This window comes from Syngnathoides biaculeatus, chromosome 5 (genome assembly GCF_019802595.1).
Source record: "Syngnathoides biaculeatus isolate LvHL_M chromosome 5, ASM1980259v1, whole genome shotgun sequence".
In the NCBI taxonomy this organism is placed as follows: Eukaryota; Metazoa; Chordata; class Actinopteri; order Syngnathiformes; family Syngnathidae; genus Syngnathoides; species Syngnathoides biaculeatus.
The window spans coordinates 15,143,671-15,166,565 of record NC_084644.1 but is presented as its reverse complement, the minus strand read 5'-3'; the positions used below and the strand labels follow the sequence as shown (position 1 = coordinate 15,166,565).

Here is a 22,895-nt window from a genome sequence, read left to right as displayed (position 1 = left end):
ACCGGAAGAAATGATTTGAAATTTTAACCGATTTCGAAAGTCCGATTACGGTTTCGGTTTTTAAAAACCGAAAACCGGTTATAACCGGTTATTGGTAACCGGTTGCGATCCCTAATGCGCACCTAGATTTGTCCAGCCATCAACTTCAACCAGCCAGAAGTCAGACTTTATGGACGTATTTCAATACACAAAGACGGACTTTAAAAGTGATCTGCAGCCATTTCAGTTACAAATCTTGTGAAAATAATTTGGAAGTATTTGCAGTCATGTTCCCAGACAGTTACATTGCTAAAAACTACCACTGTGGGGAAAGGAAGACTTCGTACCTGGCTACGTTTGGCATCGCTGCCCACTTTTCATCTCTACTGCCTCAAAGCCAAAAAAGCCAGAATAGAGACTGACATATCAATGCTTATTGAGAAGGCTGACAGGCTGTATGAGGAGGCAGAAGAAAAGAGGAATCTGAGGTTTATCACCGAGGCCAATGCACTCAGAGGCAGAGCAAAGGACAAGAGAGCCACTTTGGCACCTCTGCAGCAACAAATAGAGGAGGCACTGGGTAGGCTCAAGGAGCTAGAGTAGGGGTGCTGAAACAGACATCAGTAGAAGACATTTGTGTATATAGTTGTAATTGTAGTTAGAATCTGTTTTTCTGTATACTGTTATGTGAAGATGTTGACAATGGTCATATCAATGAGAACTACCACAAGGGGCGACAGGTGATCACTGTCACAGGTACTGAGGTACTGTAACATTTGATGAACCAAGAACGGTTGATGGCACCATTGGGTGACTCTTTTTGCCTTACTCTTGATTTCCCACGATGGCCCTAAATTTTTCGTGTCGGCCCTAAATTTTTCCCGTGTCAGCCCTAAATTTTTTGTGTCAGCCCCTAAGAATGCCCCTAAAAAGCCCTTAAATTTTTTTGGTCAGACTGAGTATGAACCCTGCTTGAGGCGCCTGAGGATGATCCTCAGAAGCGCAAGGCTCACATGTGGGAAGCTTCGTAGTTCTCTGAAGGAGAGTCCCAGTTTGCGGTGGTGTTTGGCAGTCTGGAGTGTAGGGCACCGAAGCCAGAGGTGCTCGGCCAATACTTCTTCCTCACCACAGAGACGCACCGGTCATCAACGCACTTCCCCATCAAATGTAGCCATCTTCGGAAGGTGGGGTGGTGGCCGGACTATTCATTATTCAGTTACACCCATATATCATCTATCATTCATGTTTTATTTGATTCCCACAGAATAATGTTTGGAGGGGCTGAAAGTATAATCTCCAAAAAGGGAAGTGCTGCAAAAAAAGTTCAAGAACCACTGATCTAGTGAATAACACTGCTTTGCCTTTCTCCCTCACTTTTCTTAGGCATCAAAAATTAGAAGCTTGTAGGGATTTAAGTCAAATTTGCAGTTTTCAAACTGCGAGCAAAATTTGATTTGTAGCCTTGTCTCTGACCAAAGGCATGCCCCTCATAAAAGTGAATGTGCATGAGACTTGCATTTTATGAATGTACATTCTTGATATGTCGTGAGAGCTGTCCATTGCCTTCTTTTTAACTTGCGTTACTTACTGGAGGTATATAATCCAGGCAAATTAAAAGAATATAAAAAATCTGTGCAAGGCTGCTGGATGTACACCAAGGCTGCTGTTAAAAGCAAATAATTAACTACTCTTCAATCATGTCATCTGTCTCTGATGGGCTGTTCCTGATGAGGCTGGACAAGTTTTAAAATAATAATGACAATTAAATGAGCAGGATAACAGGGCCAGAGGCATGATTTTTCAAAAGCTGATTTATTTTACTGTCAGGTAAGACAGAGAGATTTTTTTTCACTGAAAACTCCAAGTGATTAAAAAAAAAAGATTCAACCCAATTTTTTTATCAAGCATATTTAAAAATAGAAGTTGAGGAAAGTGTTCTGCATAGGATATTAAATATAAAAGTATCAAATATAGCACCATTGATATCAAATAAATGTAGGATATATACTTGAATAAAATAATGCCACAAACAAATTTTATTTTTTATTTTTTTTACTGCAACAGAATGTTACATACATTACCACCTGTTGCGTTTTGCTGCCTTGTGTTCAATCTACCTTGGCTTGTCTTTGTTGCTCCCATATGAGGGGTTCAACATTGAGTTACTCGCTCTATTATTTTCTTTTCCTATTATCGGCAAAAAAACTGAATAATGCAATCTATTGACGTCGCATCTGAAATATTTGACAATGTGAAGTAATTTTGGGACGTGTTTCTTTGTTTTCGGCAATACATCAAGACTCAAACTTTTAACGTGGCCAAGATCAAAGAGCTGTCCAAAGACACCAGAGACAAAATTGTACAACTCCACATGGCTGGAAAGGGCTACGGAGAAATTGCCAAGCAGCTTGGTGAAAAAAGGTCCACTGTTGGAGGAATCATTAGAAAATGGAAGAAGCTAAACATGACGGTCAATCTTAATCGGAGAAGAGCTCCATGCAAGATATTAACCCGTGGGGTCTCAATGATCCTTAGAAAGGTGAGGAATCATCCCAGGACTACTTGACAGGACTTGGTCAATGACCTGGAAGAGTTGGAACCACCGTTTCCAAGGTGACTGATAGTAATACTCTTAAGACGTTATGGTTTGAAATCATGCCTGGAGGCACAGAAGGTTCCCCTGCTTAAACCAGCACATGTCAAGGCCCATCTTAAGTTTTCCAATGACCATTTGGATGATACAGAGGTGTCATGGGAGAAAGTTTTGTGGTCAGATGAGACCAAAATGGAACTTTTTGGTCATAATTCCACTAACTGTTTGGAGAAAAACAAATGATGAGTTTCATCCCAAGTAAACCATCCCTACTCTGAAGCATGGTAGCATCATGCTTTGGGGTGTTTTTCTGCACATGGGACAGGACGACTGCACTGTATTAAGGAGAGGATTACCACGACCATGTATTGTGAGATTTTGCGGAACAACCTCTTTCCCTCAGTGAGGTAGCATTGAAGATGGGTCGTGGTTGGGTCTTTCAACATGACAATGGCTGCGTAAGAAGCATATCAAGGTTCGGGGGTGGCCTAGCCAGTCTCCATACCTAAACCCAATAGAAAATTTTTGGAGAGACCTAAAACTCTATGTTTGTCAGCGACAGCCCACAAACCTGTTTGATCTACAGAAGATCTGTGTGGAGGAGTGGGCCAATATCCCTCCTGCAGTGTGTGCAAACCTGGTGAACAACTCGAGGAAACATTTGACCTCTGTAATTGCAAACAAAGGCTACAGTACCAAATATTAACATTGGTTTTCCCAGGTGTTCAAATACTTATTTGCAACTGTATCACACAAATAAATCGTTAAAAAAATCATACATTGTGATTTCTGAATTTTTCTTTTTAGATTATCTCTGTCACAGTTGACATGCACCTACAATGAAAATTTCAGACCCCTCCATGATTTCTAAGTGGAGCACTTGGACTATAGCAGGGTGTTCAAATGCTTCTTTTCTTCACTGTATATCAATTTTACATGAAGTCGCTAACAAAGACAGCACAACTTAATACCTCAAAGTGACAAAATCATTTCATGTACAGTCATCCTAACCAATATCTTCAAATGGCAACAAAATACACGTTGGGAAATTTCCCATTTCCCGTCACCTTGCAGTTATGGAACACTGCCTAACAATGCATACAGTGGGTACTGAAAGTATTCAGACAGCCTTAAAAATTTCACCCTGTTATATTGCAGTCATTTGCTAAAATCCTTCCATCCATTTTCTGGGCCACCTATCCTCCCAAGGGTTTTGGCAGTGCTGAAGCGTATCCCAGCTGTCATCAGACAGGAGACAGGGTATACCCTGGACTGGTTGCCAGCCAATCACAGGGCACATAGAGACAGACAACAGTCGCACTCAGAGTCACACCCAAGGGCAATTCAGCATCTCCAATTAACACTTGTTTTTGGTATGTGAGAGGAAACCGAAGTGCCCGGAGAAAACCCATGCAGGCACGGGGAGAACATGCAAACTCCACACAGGCGGGGCTGGGTTTTGAACCCTGGTCCTCAGAACTATGAGGCCAACACACTAACCAGTTGTTCCACAGTTCTGCCCTTTGCTAAAATTCTTAATTTTTTTCCCCTATTAATGTACATACAACACCCCACAGTGACAGAGAAATTTTGAATTATTAAAATCTTTGCAGATTTATTTAAAAAACCTGAAATATCACATAGCCCTAAGTACTCACACCTTTTGCTCAGTATTTAGTCAAAGCACCCTTTTGAGCTAGTACAACCATGAGTCTTTTGGGGAATGATTACATATTTTTCGCTCTTGTATTTGAGGATTATCTGCCATTCCTCATTCTAGATCCTCTCCAGTTCTCTCAGACTGGATGGTGAATATAGGTGGACAGCCATTTTAGGTCCCTTAGAGATGCTCAATTGGATTTAAGTTAGGCTGGGGCCATTCAAGAATAGTTGTAGTATTCTTCTGAAGCCACTCCTTTTTTATTTTAGCTGTGTGGTTATTGACTTGTTGGAAGGTGAACTTTCGACCCAGTCTGAGGTCCTGAGCACTCTGGAGAAAGTTTTTGTCCATATCACTGTAGTTGGCTGCATTCATCTTTCCATTGAGTACAAACAGTCATCCTGTCTCTGCATCTGACAACACCCCCCCTCCCCCCACACTGCATAATGCTACCACCACCAGCCTTCACTTTTGAGACTGCATTGGACAAGTGATGAGCAGTGCCTGGTTTTCTCAACACATACCACTTACAATTAAGGTGAAAATTTTTTATCTGGGTCTCATCATCTTGGACACCTTCAAGTTTTTTTTGTTTTTTTGTTTTAAAGCAAACTCCATACAGGCTTTCATGTATTTTACACCGATGAGAGGCCTTCATCAGGCCACTACCATAAAACCCCAAATGGTGGAGGGGTTTAGTGATGACTTTCTAAAACTTTCTCAGATCTCCCGACTGCGTCTGTGGACCTTAAGAGGTAAGAGGAAAGAGGTAAAGAAGAGCCCAATATTCACCAAGGCTTTTCTCCCCCGACTGCTCAGTTTGACCGGACAGAAATCTTTAGGAAGGGTTCTGGTTGTCCCAAATATCTTCCATTTAAGGATTATTGAGGCCCCCTCTTTCTGTACATTTTTTATGTGCCTCATCATAATTGTTGTTGAAGGGTTTTGATGACTTTCCCCACAACTTCAGTTGTGAACAGACTACAAATGACTTGGATGTTATGTGTCTGAGACACTTCAAAACAGTCCCACAGAGATGTTTTTTCTCTGACAAAAAAAAAACTTTGTTGGCCGTCAGAAACAGTACTGCGCCACAAGAAGTGACAAAGCTAAAAATAAACTAGCGTTTGGATTCATATGTGACTGCGATATGGAGTTAAATATTTTGTCGGTCAATGACGTCTAGGATCAGTTCAGCGAATTATGACATGAAAGCCGATCAGCATAAAATATTAAAAATCGGTCAATACCGACCAGACCAATCAGATCGGCATAACGTGTACTTTTTACGTAGTCATTTTGATATGTATTTATTTTTTTAATAAAACTATACTAAAATCATCTTTAGAATAAGTCTGTAACAGCACAATGTGGTAAAGTAAAGAAAGGGGTGTAAATACTTTCTGTTGGTACTGTAGTTGCAAAATATCCATTACATGTTGTGCAGAAGGTTTATCAGGTGGTATTTACTATGTTCACAGCTATTTAAGAGGAGAAATGTCTGTACACCGTCTGTTGATGAATCAATGTCAGAATGTCCAATCCAGGATCCAGACATCAGCTCAACAGTACCTGTTGCCAACGTAAGTCATGATGCACGCATCATCAAATCTTTTTGTTACTACAGTGAGGAATCATCCGTTTATGTAAAAATCCTTTATATACATACGGAGCATTTTTTTGGCTTGTCGTCAGTATATAGATACATTTATTTATTTATAAGCAATGCCTTGTCTTTGTAATCTGAGAGAATTGTTACTCTAGCTAATATAGGTATATATTTGTTGGTGACAACTGTGCAGGATGGATTCATAACACCTCATATGATTAAGATGATCTTCTCTGAAGATCCAGACCATCAGCTGATCGCTACACAACAATTTAGAAAACTACTCTCCAAAGGTTCGTTTTTTTTTTTTGTATTGTATTTGTATTTAGAAATTACATTTGAAAATAAAGTGGAAATCCATTCGAGGACTTTGTTCCATGGAATTAACTTCTGAATGGATTTGATAAAATTCTGAGCCATCATCTCAGGAGGGGAAGCATTTATTAGTACTGTATCATGGGGATGGGACGCTGCTGACCTCAGCTTGGGACGTTCTGAGTCATGCAATCAATCCTGTGAAGAGCCCCTCAATTCTACTGTCACACGTTCCCATGAGGAAGCGGAGTCTGGGGACTCTGAGGTGGCGTCTCCTCTCATTGGGGTTGTCTTCACTGAGGTGATTAAAAAGCTGGATGAGATTTGCCCATAATTACTAAAAGGTCTGGATGTTGTGGGGCTGTTCTGGCTGACACAACTCTGCAACATCGTGTGGACAACAGGAATAGTGGATTGTGAGACCGGGGGTGCTAATCGCGCTTTTTCAGAAGGCGGACCAGAGGGTGTGCTCCAACTACAGGGCGATCACACTTCTCAGCCTCTCTGGAAAGATCTAATACCGGGTGCTGGTGAGGAGTTTCTGTAAATAAGTTGAATTTCATACTCAGGCAGAGCAATGTTGTTTTCATCCTTGCTATGGAACAGGTCACCAGCTCTACACCCTCAGCAAGATTCTGGAGCAATACCATACACCTATTCAGCTCATTCTCTATTGTAATTTTATTTCAATTCACGTTTCAAGATTAAATGTCTGTTCTTAGTGTTGGGTTTTATCAAATATATTTCCCCTAAAAAATTAACACTTATACTCCACTGGGACTTACATGCTTTTTTCCTTCTATATTATCCTATTTTTTTTGGCTGGTGCGACTAGAACTCCGGCGCAACCTCTTTTCCGGAAAATACGGTAACTTGTGCCTGCAAAGTTCAGTCCCTTTTGGAAATTCTGCGTTGATGTTCCTGTGGGGTGAGCTGAAGTAAATATTTGAAGCTGTGAAATGCGCAATAGACATCAGATACAAAAGGCAGAGTGGCTTGCCGTTGTGCTCAACAAAAAAAAGAGCTCTCCCGCTCTGGCAAAAACATTGTGTGCATCCACATATTTTTGTTTAACTGCATTTTCCCCTGCTACGTTGAGAACAAAATTGACAAATTATTTTGTCCAAAGCTGATCATTCGACTGGGAAACCTAGAGCTATTTTCATTCAAAGCGCATGCAAGTCTTGCAAAAATACCGTGTTAACCTTTCCTGCTACAGTCACGTGTCCCGTAGTCAGGAGCTGAGGGGGAGACTTTTTCTCCGGGGTCAAGGTTGTCCTCATCGGGGTTAATTCCCTTCTCTCTTTGTACAGCTGATCTGGGTGGCAGGAACACTCAAGCCACAAAGCACTGATTAACTGTTTGAATGACTGTCTGCACATAGGACATAGTGTCCTTTCCTAATTACTACTTATCCCCGGACGGCGTCACAAAATTTGTCACTCACACCTGAACTGTGCTCTTTTTTTTTTCCCCCCTTCTCACCCTCCTGCTGCACACGCAGTCCTGTCTCAGTTGCTCACAGACGCACGTGCCCACAAACCCTCAGCTTGTTGTCACAATACCCATAACAACCATAATAAACGCATATGTCACTTGAGAGTCGAGGGTTGGCCATCCATGGTACTAAGGCTGGCTTGAAGTATTTTAATGTGATACGGCTCACAAGCAGACAACAAAAGGTTATGTAGCCTAGCAAGACAATGCTAGTACTAGTGGTTGTATATAAACATGCTGCCCTTCTGTTTTAATTTTTCGTTGTGGGTGAAGTAATTTAATTACAATAAAGTAATCTAATTACAGTAAGTTAGCATCCATTAGTTCTGTCATGCTGGAGTGTTGGTATGACCTGACTGATTAGAATACATGATCTGACCAGACCACTGATTTCCAGCCTTTATGGAGTCAAGGCACATATTAAAAAATCTCCCACCACAGCAGGAAATCAAAAATTTTCCAAAAAGTAGCTTCATTAATTGCTATATGTACCAGATGTGATTTTCCGGTTTATAGAGGGAATCCCATCTTTTTAAATTGCATGGATTAAAAAATATATATATTTTCCGTTTTTCTACAATAATCCGACTATGACCTGGCCGGAATCGACACTCATTCATTTTCCGATCCAACTTTTGTAAGCAAGGTGGAAAATTTTATATGCGTCCGTTGATTGGTCGAATGTGTTCCATGAAAACGCTTGTTGTATACGAGACAGTTTATGGGGCCGTTTGCAAGTGAACGTGATAGCGGTGGTCGAGAGGAAAGACTTCTCTCAAGTGAAAGAAATCGATAGATATGTCAAAAATAAGTTCCGATGGGATTGGATAGAAATTGGATGGAATGAGAAATCGTCGATACAGTTGGAAAGAAGAAAGTTACCACTGTGGTATGCGAGGTTTTAAGGTATTCAAAGTTCACACTAAACTACAAAAACACGACAAACAACTGGAAACAAGGAAAACAAACTTTTCCATAGCTGGTACATCCGGATGTCAACCCAAGGTCAACAAACTTTACGGGCTTCATCCCTTGTTTACGTCCACTCAAGCACACACTTTTGACGAGCGCCAACGCGGTTACATGGCTCTGTGCTCACAAATCTGCAGTCGTGCATGAAAAATCATTCGCGTAAAATATATTATGAGTACAAAAAAAAAGATATTGAAAGACGTCGCTTATTTTATGTAGTCTTGACATTAATTTTTGTGTTTATTTAATAAACGTTAACTAAACAAGACTGCTACAAAACAACCAGTATTCACCTGGAAACAGGAAATGCAAGTTAACCGTACTGAGCATGTACAGAAGTTCGGCCGAAAGCGCGTGTTCAGAGCTGCTTCACGTACTGCAAGCACATTTATGTCGAAAGTCATCAACATAATGAGTCATGTCAAAGGAAATTCAGTGACACCAGGGGTGCGCAATGCGTCTATTGCAAGGCAGTGTGATGGCGTGCCCCCCTCCCCCAAAAAAAGACGTTATACTATCATCCACCTCATCGCTTGATTCAGGTGTGGCCAATGCTCGAGCGCACGCACATAAAGGCGTGTTATAGCAAGCCGGCTTCCTATTTACAGCAGTCCCGCGATGCGTGCCTCCTCCCAACAATACATCACAATTGTCGACAGGACTGTTTGTTACAATGTATTGCTAGCTTGTTGCCCCTAATGCAGATTAAGTTGAAGTAAATTTTCATCATTTTCAAAACATAGCGACTTATTGACCGTTCATGTTTGTTCCTTGACAGGCCAGTGCATTTAACTTTTCTTCAGATAAAGTTTGTCAGATCAAGAATTTTTATTGATGAAAATTTTCAAATCCCATTTTATGTCATGTTCTACTAATAATCAGTTTGAAATTTTATTTTCTATTTTAGTTATGTATTTTTAATTTACTGTTATGTTATTAATCCAGTAAATTATTTTAAGGTCTTGAGATTCCATCCCTAATCACACCCGGAACTTTATCTACGAGCATGACTGACCACACCCATACATTTTTCAAACGTCAGTGACTGGATTATAACAATACATAAACATTGCCGACAGGAATTTTTGTTACAATGTATTGGTATCTTGTTGCCACTAACTCAGATTATGTTGAACTAAACTTTCAGCATCATCAAAACATTGCGAGTATAGACTGTTCATGTTTATTCCTTAACAGGCCAGTGCATTTAACTTTTCTTCAGATAAAGTTTGAGATCAAGAATTTTTATTGATGAAAAATTTTAAACATCTTTTTACATCATGTTCTACTAATATCAATTGAAATTAACATTTCTGAGTTTGAAATATTTTTCTATTTTAATTATGTATTTGTTTATTATATTTTTAATTTAAAGTTATGTTATATTAATCCAGTGAGTTATTTTAAGGTCGTGAGATTCCATCCCTAATCACACCCGCAACTTTATCTGCGAGCATGACTCGTGGACCACAACTGTGCATTTTTCAAATGTGAGTGACTGCATCCACTACTACCGGTATTGAGAGGCAAGATCCACCAAAACAACCAACCCCAGTTGCAGACAGGGTAGTCAATAACGAGGTGAAATTTCAGAAGCAATTACTTGAAAAAATGTCCATTATTTACTGATAACGAAACATGACGTTAATAGTTGTCAAATTCATGTGTTTAAATAATTTACAAAAACAATACATTCAAAAGTTTTTCAATGGATACGATATACACTATGAAAGCACACTTGCATGCCATGATGCAAATCTGAATTCAATTTAGGTTCACTTCTAGTAGTTTGTTTACTTGAATTTGTATTTGAATTTGTAATTTTTTGGGGTAAAGGTATGCACTTAAATAATTAACAATCATATTGTGTACTTTTTGAAATCAGAATAGCATTTATTTATAGATTTACTAGATATATTTCATTCATAATACAATTTATAAAACTTGCACGTTAAAATTGGTGATCATCCTTTGATCATGCTTGCAGCCCTCAGCCCCTGGCTATTTTTCAGGTTTTTTTTTAATTCTGTCAAATCACATGCCTGATGTACAAACTGCATGCAATATAATAGAAGACCATTTATACGTTCTGTTTGTCACTGTCTCACTGGCTTGAATAGAAGTAGAAAGATGCATTCTTATAAATGTATATTTTTGGAGCAATTAAGTACACAATTATATTCAATAAATGAGCATGTCACTTAAATAATAATTGCTCCATCTTGTGATGGGATCGGTGGCCGTATATATATCTATATATATATATATATAGATATATATATATCTATATAGATATATATATAGATGTGTGTATATTTAAAACTCTCTGATGGGTGATCGGCCCCAAAAAACCTTATCATGTAAAGCCTTATAATAATTGAACTGATTAAAAAGGAGAACACAGCTGCTTGGTCATTACACGAACAATGATATGTGAACCTTTACGGTCAGACACATGAAACCAGATTTGTAACCTTAGCTTTTCATTTTTAGAGCCCAACCCGCCCATAGACGAAGTTATTGCCACTCCTCAGGTTGTGAATCAGTTTGTTGAGTTCCTGAAGAGGAGTGAAAACTGCACATTGCAGGTAAAGAGAAACAAATTCCTTGTTTTTGACATAATTGTCAAATGAAAAAAACTTCTGATTTGGGTTTCATTATATAAATCACAAGATGCTTTTGTTTCACATACAGTGTCGGGAAAAAGTATTTGCCCCTTTCCTGAGATGGGTTTTTTTTTTTATATCAAACTTTATTCCTGTCCCTAAAAATTTAATTGCCCCATCCCTTGTTAAATCACAGTTTCTGTGACTAACCACAAATTTTGGAAGATCTTCAATTTCACATCCCAATGCAGCCCTATGGGGGCACAAACCAGTGCAATCTGTAGGCCGGTCCCAAGCCCGGATAAATGCAGAGGGTTGCGTCAGGAAGGGCATCCGGCGTAAAAACTGTGCCAAACAAATATGAGCGTTCATCTAAAGAATCCCATACCGGATCGGTCGTGGCCCGGGTTAACAACGCCCGCCCCCGGCACTGCTAACCTGCAGGGCGTCGGTGGAAATTCAGCTACTGTGGGTCGAAGACAAAGAAGAGGAGGAAACCGGATCCAGCGTCAGAAGAAAAAAAGGAATGCACAGAGCCTACAACTGAGTGTAGGGACTTTGAATGTTGGGACTATGACAGGAAAAGCTCAGGAGTTGGTTGACATGATGATTAGGAGAAAGGTTGATATTCTGTGCATCCAAGAGAGCAGGTGGAAAGGTAGTAAGGCTAGAAGTTTGGGAGCAGGGTTTAAATTATTCTACCACGGAGTAGATGGGAAGAGAAATGGAGTAGGGGTTATTTTAAAGGAAGAGCTGGCTAAGAATGTCTTGGAGGTGAAAAGAGTATCAGATCGAGTGATGACACTAAAATTTGAAATTGAGGGTGTTATGTATAATATGGTTAGCGGCTATGCACCACAGGTAGGATGTGACCTAGAGTTGAAAGAGAAATTCTGGAAGGAACTAGATGAAGTAGTTCTGAGCATCCCAGACAGCGAGAGAGTTGTGATTGGTGCAGATTGTAATGGACATATTGGTAAAGGAAACAGGGGCGATGAAGAAGTGATGGGTAAGTACGGCATCCATGAAAGGAACTTTGAAGGGCAGATGGTGGTGGACTTTGCAAAAAGGATGGAGATGGCTGTAGTGAACACTTATTTCCAGAAGAGGGAGGAACATATAGTGACCTACAAGAGCGGAGGTAGAACCACGCAGGTAGATTATATTTTGTGCAGACGACGTAATCTGAAGGAGGTTACTGACTGTAAAGTAGTGGTAGGGGAGAGTGTAGCTCGACAGCATAGGATGGTAGTATGTAGGATGATTCTGGTGGTGGGTAGGAAGATTAAGAAGACAAAGGTAGAGCAGAGAACCATGTGGTGGAAGCTGAGAAAGGAAGAATGTTGTGCGGCCTTCTGGAAAGAGGTGAGACAGGCTCTCGATGGAGAACCGAAGCTCCCGGAAGACTGGACGACGACAGCCAAGGTGATCAGAGAGACAGGCAGGAGAGTACTTGGTGTGTCATCTGGTAGGAAAGGGGAGAAGGAGACTTGGTGGTGGAACCCCAAAATACAGGGAGTCATACAAGGAAAGAGATTAGCGAAGAAGAAGTGGGATACTGAGAGGACTGAGGAGAGGCGAAAGGAGTAAATCGAGATGCGACGTAGGGCAAAGGTAGAGGTGGCAAAGGCTAAACAAGAGGCATATGAAGACATGTACACCAGATTGGACACGAAAGGAGAAAAGGATCTCTACAGGTTGGCCAGACAGAGGGATAGAGATGGGAAGGATGTGCAGCAGGTAAGGGTGATTCAGGATAGAGATGGAAATGTGTTGACTGGTGCTCGTAGTGTGCTAAATAGATGGAAAGAATACTTTGAGAATTTGATGAATGAAGAAAATGAGATAGAAGGAAGAGTTGAAGAGCCAAGTGTGAAGGACCAGGAAGTGGCAATGATTAGTAAAGGGGAAGTCAGAAAGGCACTACAAAGGATGAAAAATGGAAAAGCAGTTGGTCTTGATGACATACCAGTGGAGGGATGGAAGCAATTTGGAGAGATGCTGTGGAGGTTTTGACCAACTTATTCAACAGAATACTAGCGGGCGAAAAGATGCCTGAAGAATGTAGGAAAAGTTTTCTAGCTCCAATTTTTAAGAACAAAGGGGATGTTCAGAGCTGTGGGAGTTATAGAGGAATAAAGTTGATGATCCACACAATGAAGTTATGGGAAAGAGTAGTGGAGGCTAGACTCAGGACAGAAGTAAGTATCTGCGAGCAACAGTATGGTTTCATGCCTAGAAAGAGTACCACAGATGCATTATTTGCCTTGAGGATGCTCGTGGAAAAGTACAGAGAAGGTCAGAAGGAGCTACATTGTGTCTTTGTGGATTTAGAGAAAGCCTATGACAGAGTACCAAGAGAGGAACTGTGGTACTGCATGCGTAAGTCTGGTGTGGCAGAGAAGTATGTTAAAATAGTACAGGGCATGTATGATGCAGCAGAACAATGCTGAGGTGTGACTTAGGTGTGACAGAGGAATTTAAGTTGGAGGTGGGACTGCATCAGGGATCAGCTCTGAGCCCCTTCGTGTTTGCAGTGGTAATGGAGAGGCTGACAGATGAGGTTAGACTGGAATCCCCTTGGACCATGATGTTCGCAGATGATATTGTGATATGCAGTGAAAGCAGGGAGCATGCAGAGGAACAATTAGAAAGATGGAGACATGCACTGGAAAGGAGAGAAATGAAGATTGGCCAAAGTAAAACAGAATATATGTGCGTGAATGAGAAAAGTGGAGGGGGAAGAGTGAGGCTACAGGGAGAAGAGATAGCGAGGGTGGACGACTTCAAATATTTAGGGTCAACAATCCAGAGCAATGGTGAGTGTGGTAAGGAAGTGAAGAAACGGGTCCAAGCAGGTTGGAACAGCTGGCGAAAGGTGTCTGGTGTGTTATGTGACAGAAGAGTCTCTGCTAGGATGCAGGGCAAAGTTTACAAAACAGTGGTGAGGCCGGCCATGATGTACGGATTAGAGACGGTGGCACTGAAGAAACAACAGGAAGCGAAACTGGAGGTGGCAGAAATGAAGATGTTGAGGTTCTCGCTCGGAGTGACCAGGTTGGATAGGATTAGAAATGAGCTCATTAGAGGGACAGCCAAAGTTGGATGTTTTGCTGACAAGGTTCAAGAGAGCAGACTTCGATGGTTTGGACATGTTCAGAGGCGAGAGAGTGAGTATATTGGTGGTAGGGTGCTGAGGATGGAGCTGCCAGGCAAAAGAGCGAGTGGAAGACCAAAGAGAAGGTTTATGGATGTGGTGAGGAAGACATGAGGGCAGTTGGGGTTAGAGAGGAAGATGCAGGAGATAGGCTAAGATGGCAAAAGATGACACGCTGTGGCGACCCCTAGCGGGACAAGCCGTAAGGAAAAGAAGAATTCAATTTCACATCCCACACTCAAACCTGATTACCGCCACACTTGTTGAATCAAGAGATGAAATACAATCAGTCCGAGAATGTGAAGTAGGCTACAAGATTTCAATAACCAATGCATCGTACCATGATCAAAAGAAATTAAAAAAGAAATGCGGAAAAAAGTGATTGGAATCCGTCAGTTTGGAAAAAGTTACAAAACCATTTCCAAGGCTTTGGAGCTTGACCAAGCCAATGTCAGAGCCATTATCCACAAATGGAAAAAACTCATAACAGTGGAAAACCTTCCCAGGAATGGACAACCAACTAAAATGACACCAAGAGCGCGATGTTGACTCATCCAGAGGTGACAAAAGAACTCTGAACAACATCTAAAGATCAGCAGGCTTCACTGGCCTCAGTAATGGTCAGTGTTCATGAGTACCATAAGACATTGGCCAAAAATGTTATCCATGCCCGTGATCCCAAGCAAAACCAATTCTCTCAGCAAAGAATATAAAGGCTCGTCTCACATTAGCCAAAAAAAATATCATGATGATCTTCATCTTTTGGAGAAACATTCTGTGGACTGACGAGTCAAAAATTGAAGTTTTTGAAAGGTGTATGGCCCTTTATATCTTGTGTAAAAATGGCAGAGCATTTGATAATTAGCACATTATGCCAATAGTGAAGCGTTTTGTTGACAATGTGGTGGTCTGGGGCTGGTTTGCTGCCCCAGGTCCAGGACAACTTGATGATTGGAACAATGAATTCTGCTGTGTTCCAGAAATTCTTGAAGGAGAATGTCTGTTTGTGTCCTCAAACACAAGCACTCTTCGATCATGCTGCAGGACAATGATCCAAAACACAGCAGCAAATCTCTGAATGGCAAAAAAAATAAATGTTTTGAAGTGGCCAAGTCAAAGTCTGTATTTAAATCCAATTGAGATGGTGTGGTATGACTGTAAACAGGCAGTTCATGCTAGAAAAGCCTCCAATGTGGCAGAGTTGAAACAATTCTGTAAAGAAGAGTGAGACAAAATTCCTCTAAAGCGATGTGAAAATGTCTTCACCAATTACCGCAAAAGCTTGATTTCCGTTGATGCCAAGGGTGGATCAACCCGTTATTAGGTTCCGGGGGCAATTACATTTTCATAAACGGTCAGAAAGATTTTGATTTTTTCGTGCCTTAATAAAATGAATTCTTTGAAAACTCAATTTTGCATTTCCTTGGGTTGTGTCCCAGTGATATTAAAATTGGTTTGATAATGTGAAACCTTTGTGTGTGATAAATATGCAAAAAAATCCCAGAAATCAGGAAGGGGGCAAATAACTTTTCATAGCGCTGTACTATACTTCAACAAAATATTTTTTACAGTGCATATTACGGGACATACAAGTTACTGAATTTTCATTGTGTGTCTGTGTGTTTGTGTCAATTTTCAGTTTGAGGCAGCCTGGGCTTTAACCAATATTGCCTCAGGGACCTTTCAGCACACCAAAGTTGTGATTGAAACTGGAGCTGTTCCTATTTTCATCGAGCTGCTGAATTCTGAGTACGAAGATGTACAGGAACAGGTGAAATCCTTTTTACATTAATGTAACAAGGAAATTTTTGGTTACTGTAACGATGATACTGTCATATTTGTAATAGGCAATTTAATGTCGTGAGGCAAGAGAGTGAGTATATCGGTAGAAGGGTGCAGAGGATGGAGCTGCCAGGCAAAAGAGCGAGAGGAAGACCAAAGAAAAGGTTGATGGATTTTGTGAGGGAGGACATGGGGACAGTGGGTGTTCAAAAGGAAGATGCACGAGGATAGGCTTAGATGGAAAAAGATGACACACTGTGGTGACCCCGAACTGGAGAAGTCGAAAGGAAAAGTAGAAGAAGAAGTAGTAGCTAGTGGAGTTTGTTTTTCGGTGAGATGTGAAAACTGAAATGTTAATTCTCCTAGCTCGGGTGGCCCTTCAACTGATCGTGCTGACAAAGGACTTGAGGGGACTGGGAATGCTCGGTTGGTATGACACTCAAAGGGTGTCCACCCTTTTGATGAATTTAGAGACATTCGAACGTTCATTAAGGCAATTGGAAGTGCTTGTAGCCAATTCAATTTGGATGAAACCAGTGCCTAAGGTAATTTTTCTCTGATGTTTCGGTTCATGCTTTCGATTTAGCCTTGGGATTGAGGATGGCACACACAACCAAACGTATGTTTTAATCCCGGTGCTCTTTCAACATCTTGTAGATGTTTGTTTTTGAAATGGATTCCATTGTCTGATCTAATCTTTTTTGGGCACCCATGGGAAGGAATGTAATGATTGACTAGATGTTTCACCAGGGTACTTGCTATTACGGATCTGCAGGGATACGCCTCAGGCCAGCCAGAGAAGCCGTCCACTATGACAAGCAAGTATTGATATCCCGACACAGATTTAATCATGTCAGTGATATCCATCGACACCACCTGGCCAGGGGCAGTCCCTTCCAGATCGTGACGGCCCTGGGGTGGCTTGGTAGCAGGCATTCTAGTCAATCTGCTACATACACTGTAGTCCTGCAGTTCTCTTTTAACAATAGTTCTCATGATGTCCTAAGTCTCCTTAGCATCTCTTCCACTCCCACGTTGCATAGTCCATGGGCTTCACTTACCAGCTGCTTCAATTTTTTCTGCGGTGGGATACACTTACCATCTTTCGTCCACACACCGTCCTCATTCTCCGTTCCCCCTTTCGACTTCCATGGACTCTTTTCCTCTGGGCTGGACTGCTGCTGCCACTCCCTCACTGTGGCCATGCTCACCTCCTCTCTGGCTTTCAGTTCCTTTTCACTGACAGTCATCGGTAAGGTTGAGAGATAACCAGCCACCTCTTTTGCAGCTTTGTCTGTGGCTGCATTTCCCTATGTTATGATGTCGGTGCCTTTGGAATGCCCTTGGCATTTAATAACAGCTACAGCTTTAGGTAACATGGAGTGAGCGACAAAATGTCTTGTTGATGTTTTATTGGAGCCCCGTGGTAGTGAGAAAATCGTTCCTTTGCCACTCTGCAAGCGCAGTGTGGATTACCACATGGGCATAGGCGGAGTCAGTGTAAATGTTTGCCATGACTCATTCAGCTATTGCTAATGGAGTTTTGACAGCTACTATTTCGGCTCTTGGTGCTGATTGGATGCCGATTAATTTTTTGGCCACGATTGTTGTGAATGTGTCTCCCGTCCATTGAATAACTGCAAATCCCAATTGTAGGCCTTCTGGGCCTTTGAAGCAACACCCATCTGGGAACAAAATCATTTCTGGGTCGCTTACTGGTGTGTCATACAAATCACTTCTGAGTGTATTTTCTTCCACAACCCGTCGTGGGCAACAGTGTGGTTCCCCTTCTGTCAAACCATCAGCCATAATGATAGCTTCATGTGTGAACAAAATGTTTGGTTGTGTCAATGTCGCCTCAATTTTTCTTTGTCGCGTCCTGTCATTGTAAATGCTTGGCTCGTAACATATTGAACCGTGTTGTGTGATGTTCGGATGGTCAATGGATGGTGCAAAGCTATGTGTGATGTTTTTTGTACCAGTCGAGCCAGGGCGGATGCGAATGCTGCACATAGTGGATGTCTTTGCTCATACTTTTCAAGTGGGGTGGAAGCATATAAGCAAACATTTCCTTCACCTCCTGCCCCTTTCTAAAAAAGAACAGCAGTAACGCCCTGACGTTTTCAGACGCATCCAGGTAAAACATTTTGGAAAAGTTAGGGATGGCTAGCGCGGCAGCAGAGGGCAGTTGCTGTTTTAAAGTTTTAAAGGAAGAGTCTTCTGCTGCAGGTGTCCAATGGGGAGGGTGGGTCAAGTTTCTCATCCCCTGTTCATTGACAAGTGCCCGCAGCGAGTGTTAACACTGTGAAATCAGGCACATGGTGGTGTAAGTAATTACATGAGCCTAAAAACGGGAGCATTTTTTTGACATTCGTAGGCCGTGGATGGTGAAGAATGTCGTCCTTGTGAGAAGGAGACATGGCCATACCCTGTCGTGAAATAAGCTGACCCAAGAATGAAACTTGAGGGCGGGCAATTTGAAGCTTGCTCTTTGAAAACTTCAAGCCAACCGTGGCCAAATGCGCGAAAAGTGAGCGAGTGGCGTCAGTCCACGTTATTTCAGAAGGAGCAGCAAGTAAAATGTCATCAACATATTACCAGTACTCCGTCCAGAAGCTGGAAAGGAGCCAACAAGTGTTTCAAATAGGCATTAAAAACTCCGGGTGACAACACAAAACCTTGTGGAAGACGAGTGTTTGAATAACATTCGCCATTCAATGTGAATGCAAAATATTTCTGCATGCTTGGATCCACTGGGATGCAGGAAAAGGCATTTGCCAAATCAATTGAGGTGAAATGGGTGTGAGAGGGGGAAATTTGGGAAAGGGCTGAGTGGGGATTAGGAACGGGTAGTGTGGGTGTAATGACAGGCCCATTGATGGCACGCAAATCATGGATCACTCGATATTTACCAGTGTTTCTTTTTTCGACCGGCAAAATTGGTGTGTTTTATAGGGAGTGTGGAATTTTACACAACACTCCAGCTTTTATCAATCCATCAATAGTGTCAGAAATGCCAATCAAACCCTGCTTCTTGATTGGGTATTGTGGAATATACATTGGGGACCCAAATCACTGTCAATTGTTTTTCGATCATAGTGTCTGTTCAATAGGAAATGCTCCAAAATGGAAAATGGGTGAAATGCGTTTGATTGAATCCAATATGCATCAAGTGATGGAGAATACAACAATGTATCGGATACCGTTGGTAGCCAATCGGTAGCCATCATGCATTCTCTGACAAAAGGGCCAAGATCTCTGGCCGAATGTGCGGGAGACACCATCAAAGAAATATGAGGGTGGCATGGTGGCATAATGGGGTTGGGTGGGTCAGCCATCATGTACCATTTTAATTGTTCATCACTCAATTACTGTTGACTGCCATGTTCATCACTCAATTAATGTTGAGTGCCACTCCAGGTTTTCCCACAAATAAATCACCGATGTTCATTTTCCAAACATCGCCGAGATGTTTTGAAATTAATATACATAAACCTCGTCGCCACGCCTGTCATAATATAGATGCAGTGCATACAATCACAAACCGTGTCATAAGCGCGAAGGTGTCGAATCCACGGCAGCCATAATGTCCAAAATTGTTCTGCCTCTTTCCATCCTTCAGATTCAATGTCCACATGTGCCCAATAGATGTCAGCAGAGGCGGGGGCAACAAAGGCAGATGACGGGGTTTCTTGAATCAAAATAAAAAAAAATTTGTAGAGCAGTGGAAAGTGTTTCCGTCCGGAAACTGTAGACACAAAAGAAAGCATGAGAATCTGTGAATAACATTGAGTATTGGTTCAGTGGTTGAATGTATCGGCCAGCAGGTGGCGCCAGCTGGATTGGTGGAGGAGCGTGTGGTGGCTGTGGAGTTGGAGGCACAGGTCAAGGTTGCTGACGATGGCCACTGTGGCCCCGCCCACCATAATGTCCTCTGCCGCTTCCTGTGTTGGCCCAGTGTCTAGGAAACTGCGATGCGTGGCAGTCACGAGCCCAATGTCCCATTTTTCCACAGTCGTATCCCACTGGGGCCTCCACTCCCTGCGAAGGGTTGCGTCAGGAAGGGCATCCGGTGTAAAAATTGTGCCAAAGATATATGTGCGTTCATCTGAGATGACATGCTGTAGCGACCCCGAAAGGGACAAGCCGAAAGAAACTCTCTATTTCAAGTAAATATACATATACATACAGCCAATAAAGTGACATTTTTTTCATCCATCCGTTTTCTTTGCTGCTTATCCCCACAAGGGTGGCGGGGAGTGCTGGAGCCTATCCCAGCTGTCAACGGGCAGGAGGCAGGGTACACCCCGAACCGGTTGCCAGCCAATTACAGGGCAAAAAGAAACAAACAGCCGTACTCTCAATCACACCAACGGGGCAATTCAGAGTGTCAAATTAATGTTGCATGTTTTGGGAATGTGGGAGGAAACCGGAGTGCCTGGAGAAAACACACAAAGGCACGGGGAGAACATGTAAACTCCACACAGGTGGGTCCGGGATCAAACCCGGTGCCTTAGAACTGTGAGGCCAACACTTCACCATCTGATCCACCGTGCTGCCACAATTTTTCAACCATAAGAAGTAGTCATTGTATCAACCATTAACCATTTTTGTCGCTCTCATAATTCCAGACAGGACTAGTTGTATCGTAAAATCATTCATCTGTGCCAAGATCTGACAACAATTGAGATGTCATAAGAAAATAAAGGCATATCCAAAGGTGACAAATTAGCTCGACCATGATTTTTATTTTTTTTTTTTGGAATGCATAAATTACAATTCTTCTGAGATGTGACAAATAAATATTGTTCTGGACAATATAAGAGCCATAATTTTCTTGCACAAAATGCTATTTTTGTGCATTCTAGCGTGTAATTGACTATGAATCTTGTAATAATGTTGGATTTGGAGTGCCCGCTGATTTTTTTTTTTTTTTTTTAAACATCACTCAAGTTTCCCCTTTTTCACCACAACGCTTTCTCACTTCTTTCATCAACATGACCAATAATGCTGCAGACATCAATGTCGGGAGCCAGTCATTCATACAAACATTCTTCAATCCACTCACACACAACTCTTTTTTCTTACTTTCTCGCTCACGCTCAGGAAGGCCTTCCACACATACTTTGCACGCATTTTTTACTTGGTCACCAAGTGGAATTTTCTGATCGTCATCGGGGATGACGCGTAAATCAATCATTCTTTTACTATGTCAAATGCCCCGTCCATTATGCAATTTTAGTGATCAATTGGTTGCGGAGAGTCGATTACTTTAATTGTCGTACTATTATATTATTTCATGTATATTACTTTTTATTATTTTATTATTTCTATATTTTATTTATATTATCGTATAATGGATCCAAAGAATTTTTACAAAACACCGGTACTCGAGCTGCGTGTTTTTCTTTACTTCACACCGTAATGTGAGGAATTTTAAGACATCTAAGATTCTTCTGAAGAATGTTGTCGCCTCTTACACCGCAAAATTAGGAATTACTGTTTCTATTATTCTCTAATATGAAAACCACGTCTATTCGCAGTATAATGTATCCGGCGTGATTTCTCTCTGTCCCTAACAGTTTACTGTTTCCCTCTGTCCCAACAGGTTTCTATTTGCTTTCTGTCCCTGACAGGTTTCTCTCTGTCCCCGACAGTTTTTTTTCTCTCTGTCCCCGACAGTTTACTACACATACATTAAGTAGTTGTTGGTTCGAGGAAATTCCTGCCTACTGGCACTCTGAAAATACGCCAAAGGCCATACTCATCTCTTTTGCTGGTACATCTTCTCCTGACACATTTGTTCTTTCACAAGACTTTGCATTGATATGCTTAGGCACAGCATTCTATGAGCAGCCAACTTCCCTAGCTATGAAGTCTTGTGGCTTAACCATCCTGTGGAGAGTATCAGTGATGGTCTGTAGGCTGGTTGTCAAGTCTGCAGTCTTTCCTGTATTGAACCTCACTGAGACAGAACCAAACTGTAGCAGTTTAATGACACCTGGGGAAACTTGTGCAGGTGCTCTGAGTTTAGTAGATGATTAGATTGTGACAGTTTAAAATATTTATGGGCTGCAACCTTTGGTCTGATTTCTTTACAGTATTCCAGTTATTTTTATTTATTTTATTTTGTGATACCATACTATAGTCATATTCATATTCACAATATAGCCATAAGTAATTTTAACTCTAATATACGATGGATTTGCCTCACAATTCTGAGAACCGGGGTTCAAAACCGGGCCACGCCTTTGTGGATTTTGCATGTTCTCCCCGTGCCTGTGGGTTTTCTCCGGACACTCTGGTTTCCTCCCACATGTCAAAAACAAGCATTAATTACCTGTGATTGGCTGACACACACACACACACACTAAAGATTTATTTTCCAAAATAAATATCACAAAAGAAATATTGGATCATGTTTAAAAGTTTCATTTCATTTTGATCATATGCAGCAATAGATAATACTCTTTGTACAATTCAATTTTTGTTTTCATTTGACTTGTTTTGAAAATAGGTCTTAAAAAATGGTTCAAATCACAGCCCCGCCTGTGTGGAGTTTGCATGTTCTTCACGTGGCTGCGTGGGTTTTCTCCAGGCAGTCCGGTTTCTTCCCATATCCCAAAAACACGCAACATTAATTGGACACTCAAAATTGCCCATAGGTGTAATTGTGAGTGTGGCTATTTGTCTATATGTGTCCTGCGATTGTCTGGCAACCAGTT

The 22,895-nt window shown here is 41.5% G+C and overlaps 1 protein-coding gene across 4 annotated transcripts in view; it reads left to right on the top strand.

The window, feature by feature from the left end:
- kpna5 (karyopherin alpha 5 (importin alpha 6)) overlaps positions 1-22,895 on the top strand; it is a 64,691-nt gene that overhangs the window by 3,609 nt on the left and 38,187 nt on the right. For all 4 annotated transcript variants that reach the window (XR_009794900.1, XM_061819119.1, XM_061819120.1 and 1 more), the window contains exons 3-6: positions 5,714-5,815; positions 6,035-6,134; positions 11,119-11,213; positions 16,028-16,159. Coding sequence is in view for 3 of the 4 variants with exons in the window: in XM_061819119.1 (XP_061675103.1) it covers positions 5,714-5,815; positions 6,035-6,134; positions 11,119-11,213; positions 16,028-16,159 (429 nt within the window). In the remaining variant the exon portion in view is untranslated. The remainder of the gene's footprint in view (positions 1-5,713; positions 5,816-6,034; positions 6,135-11,118; positions 11,214-16,027; positions 16,160-22,895) is intronic.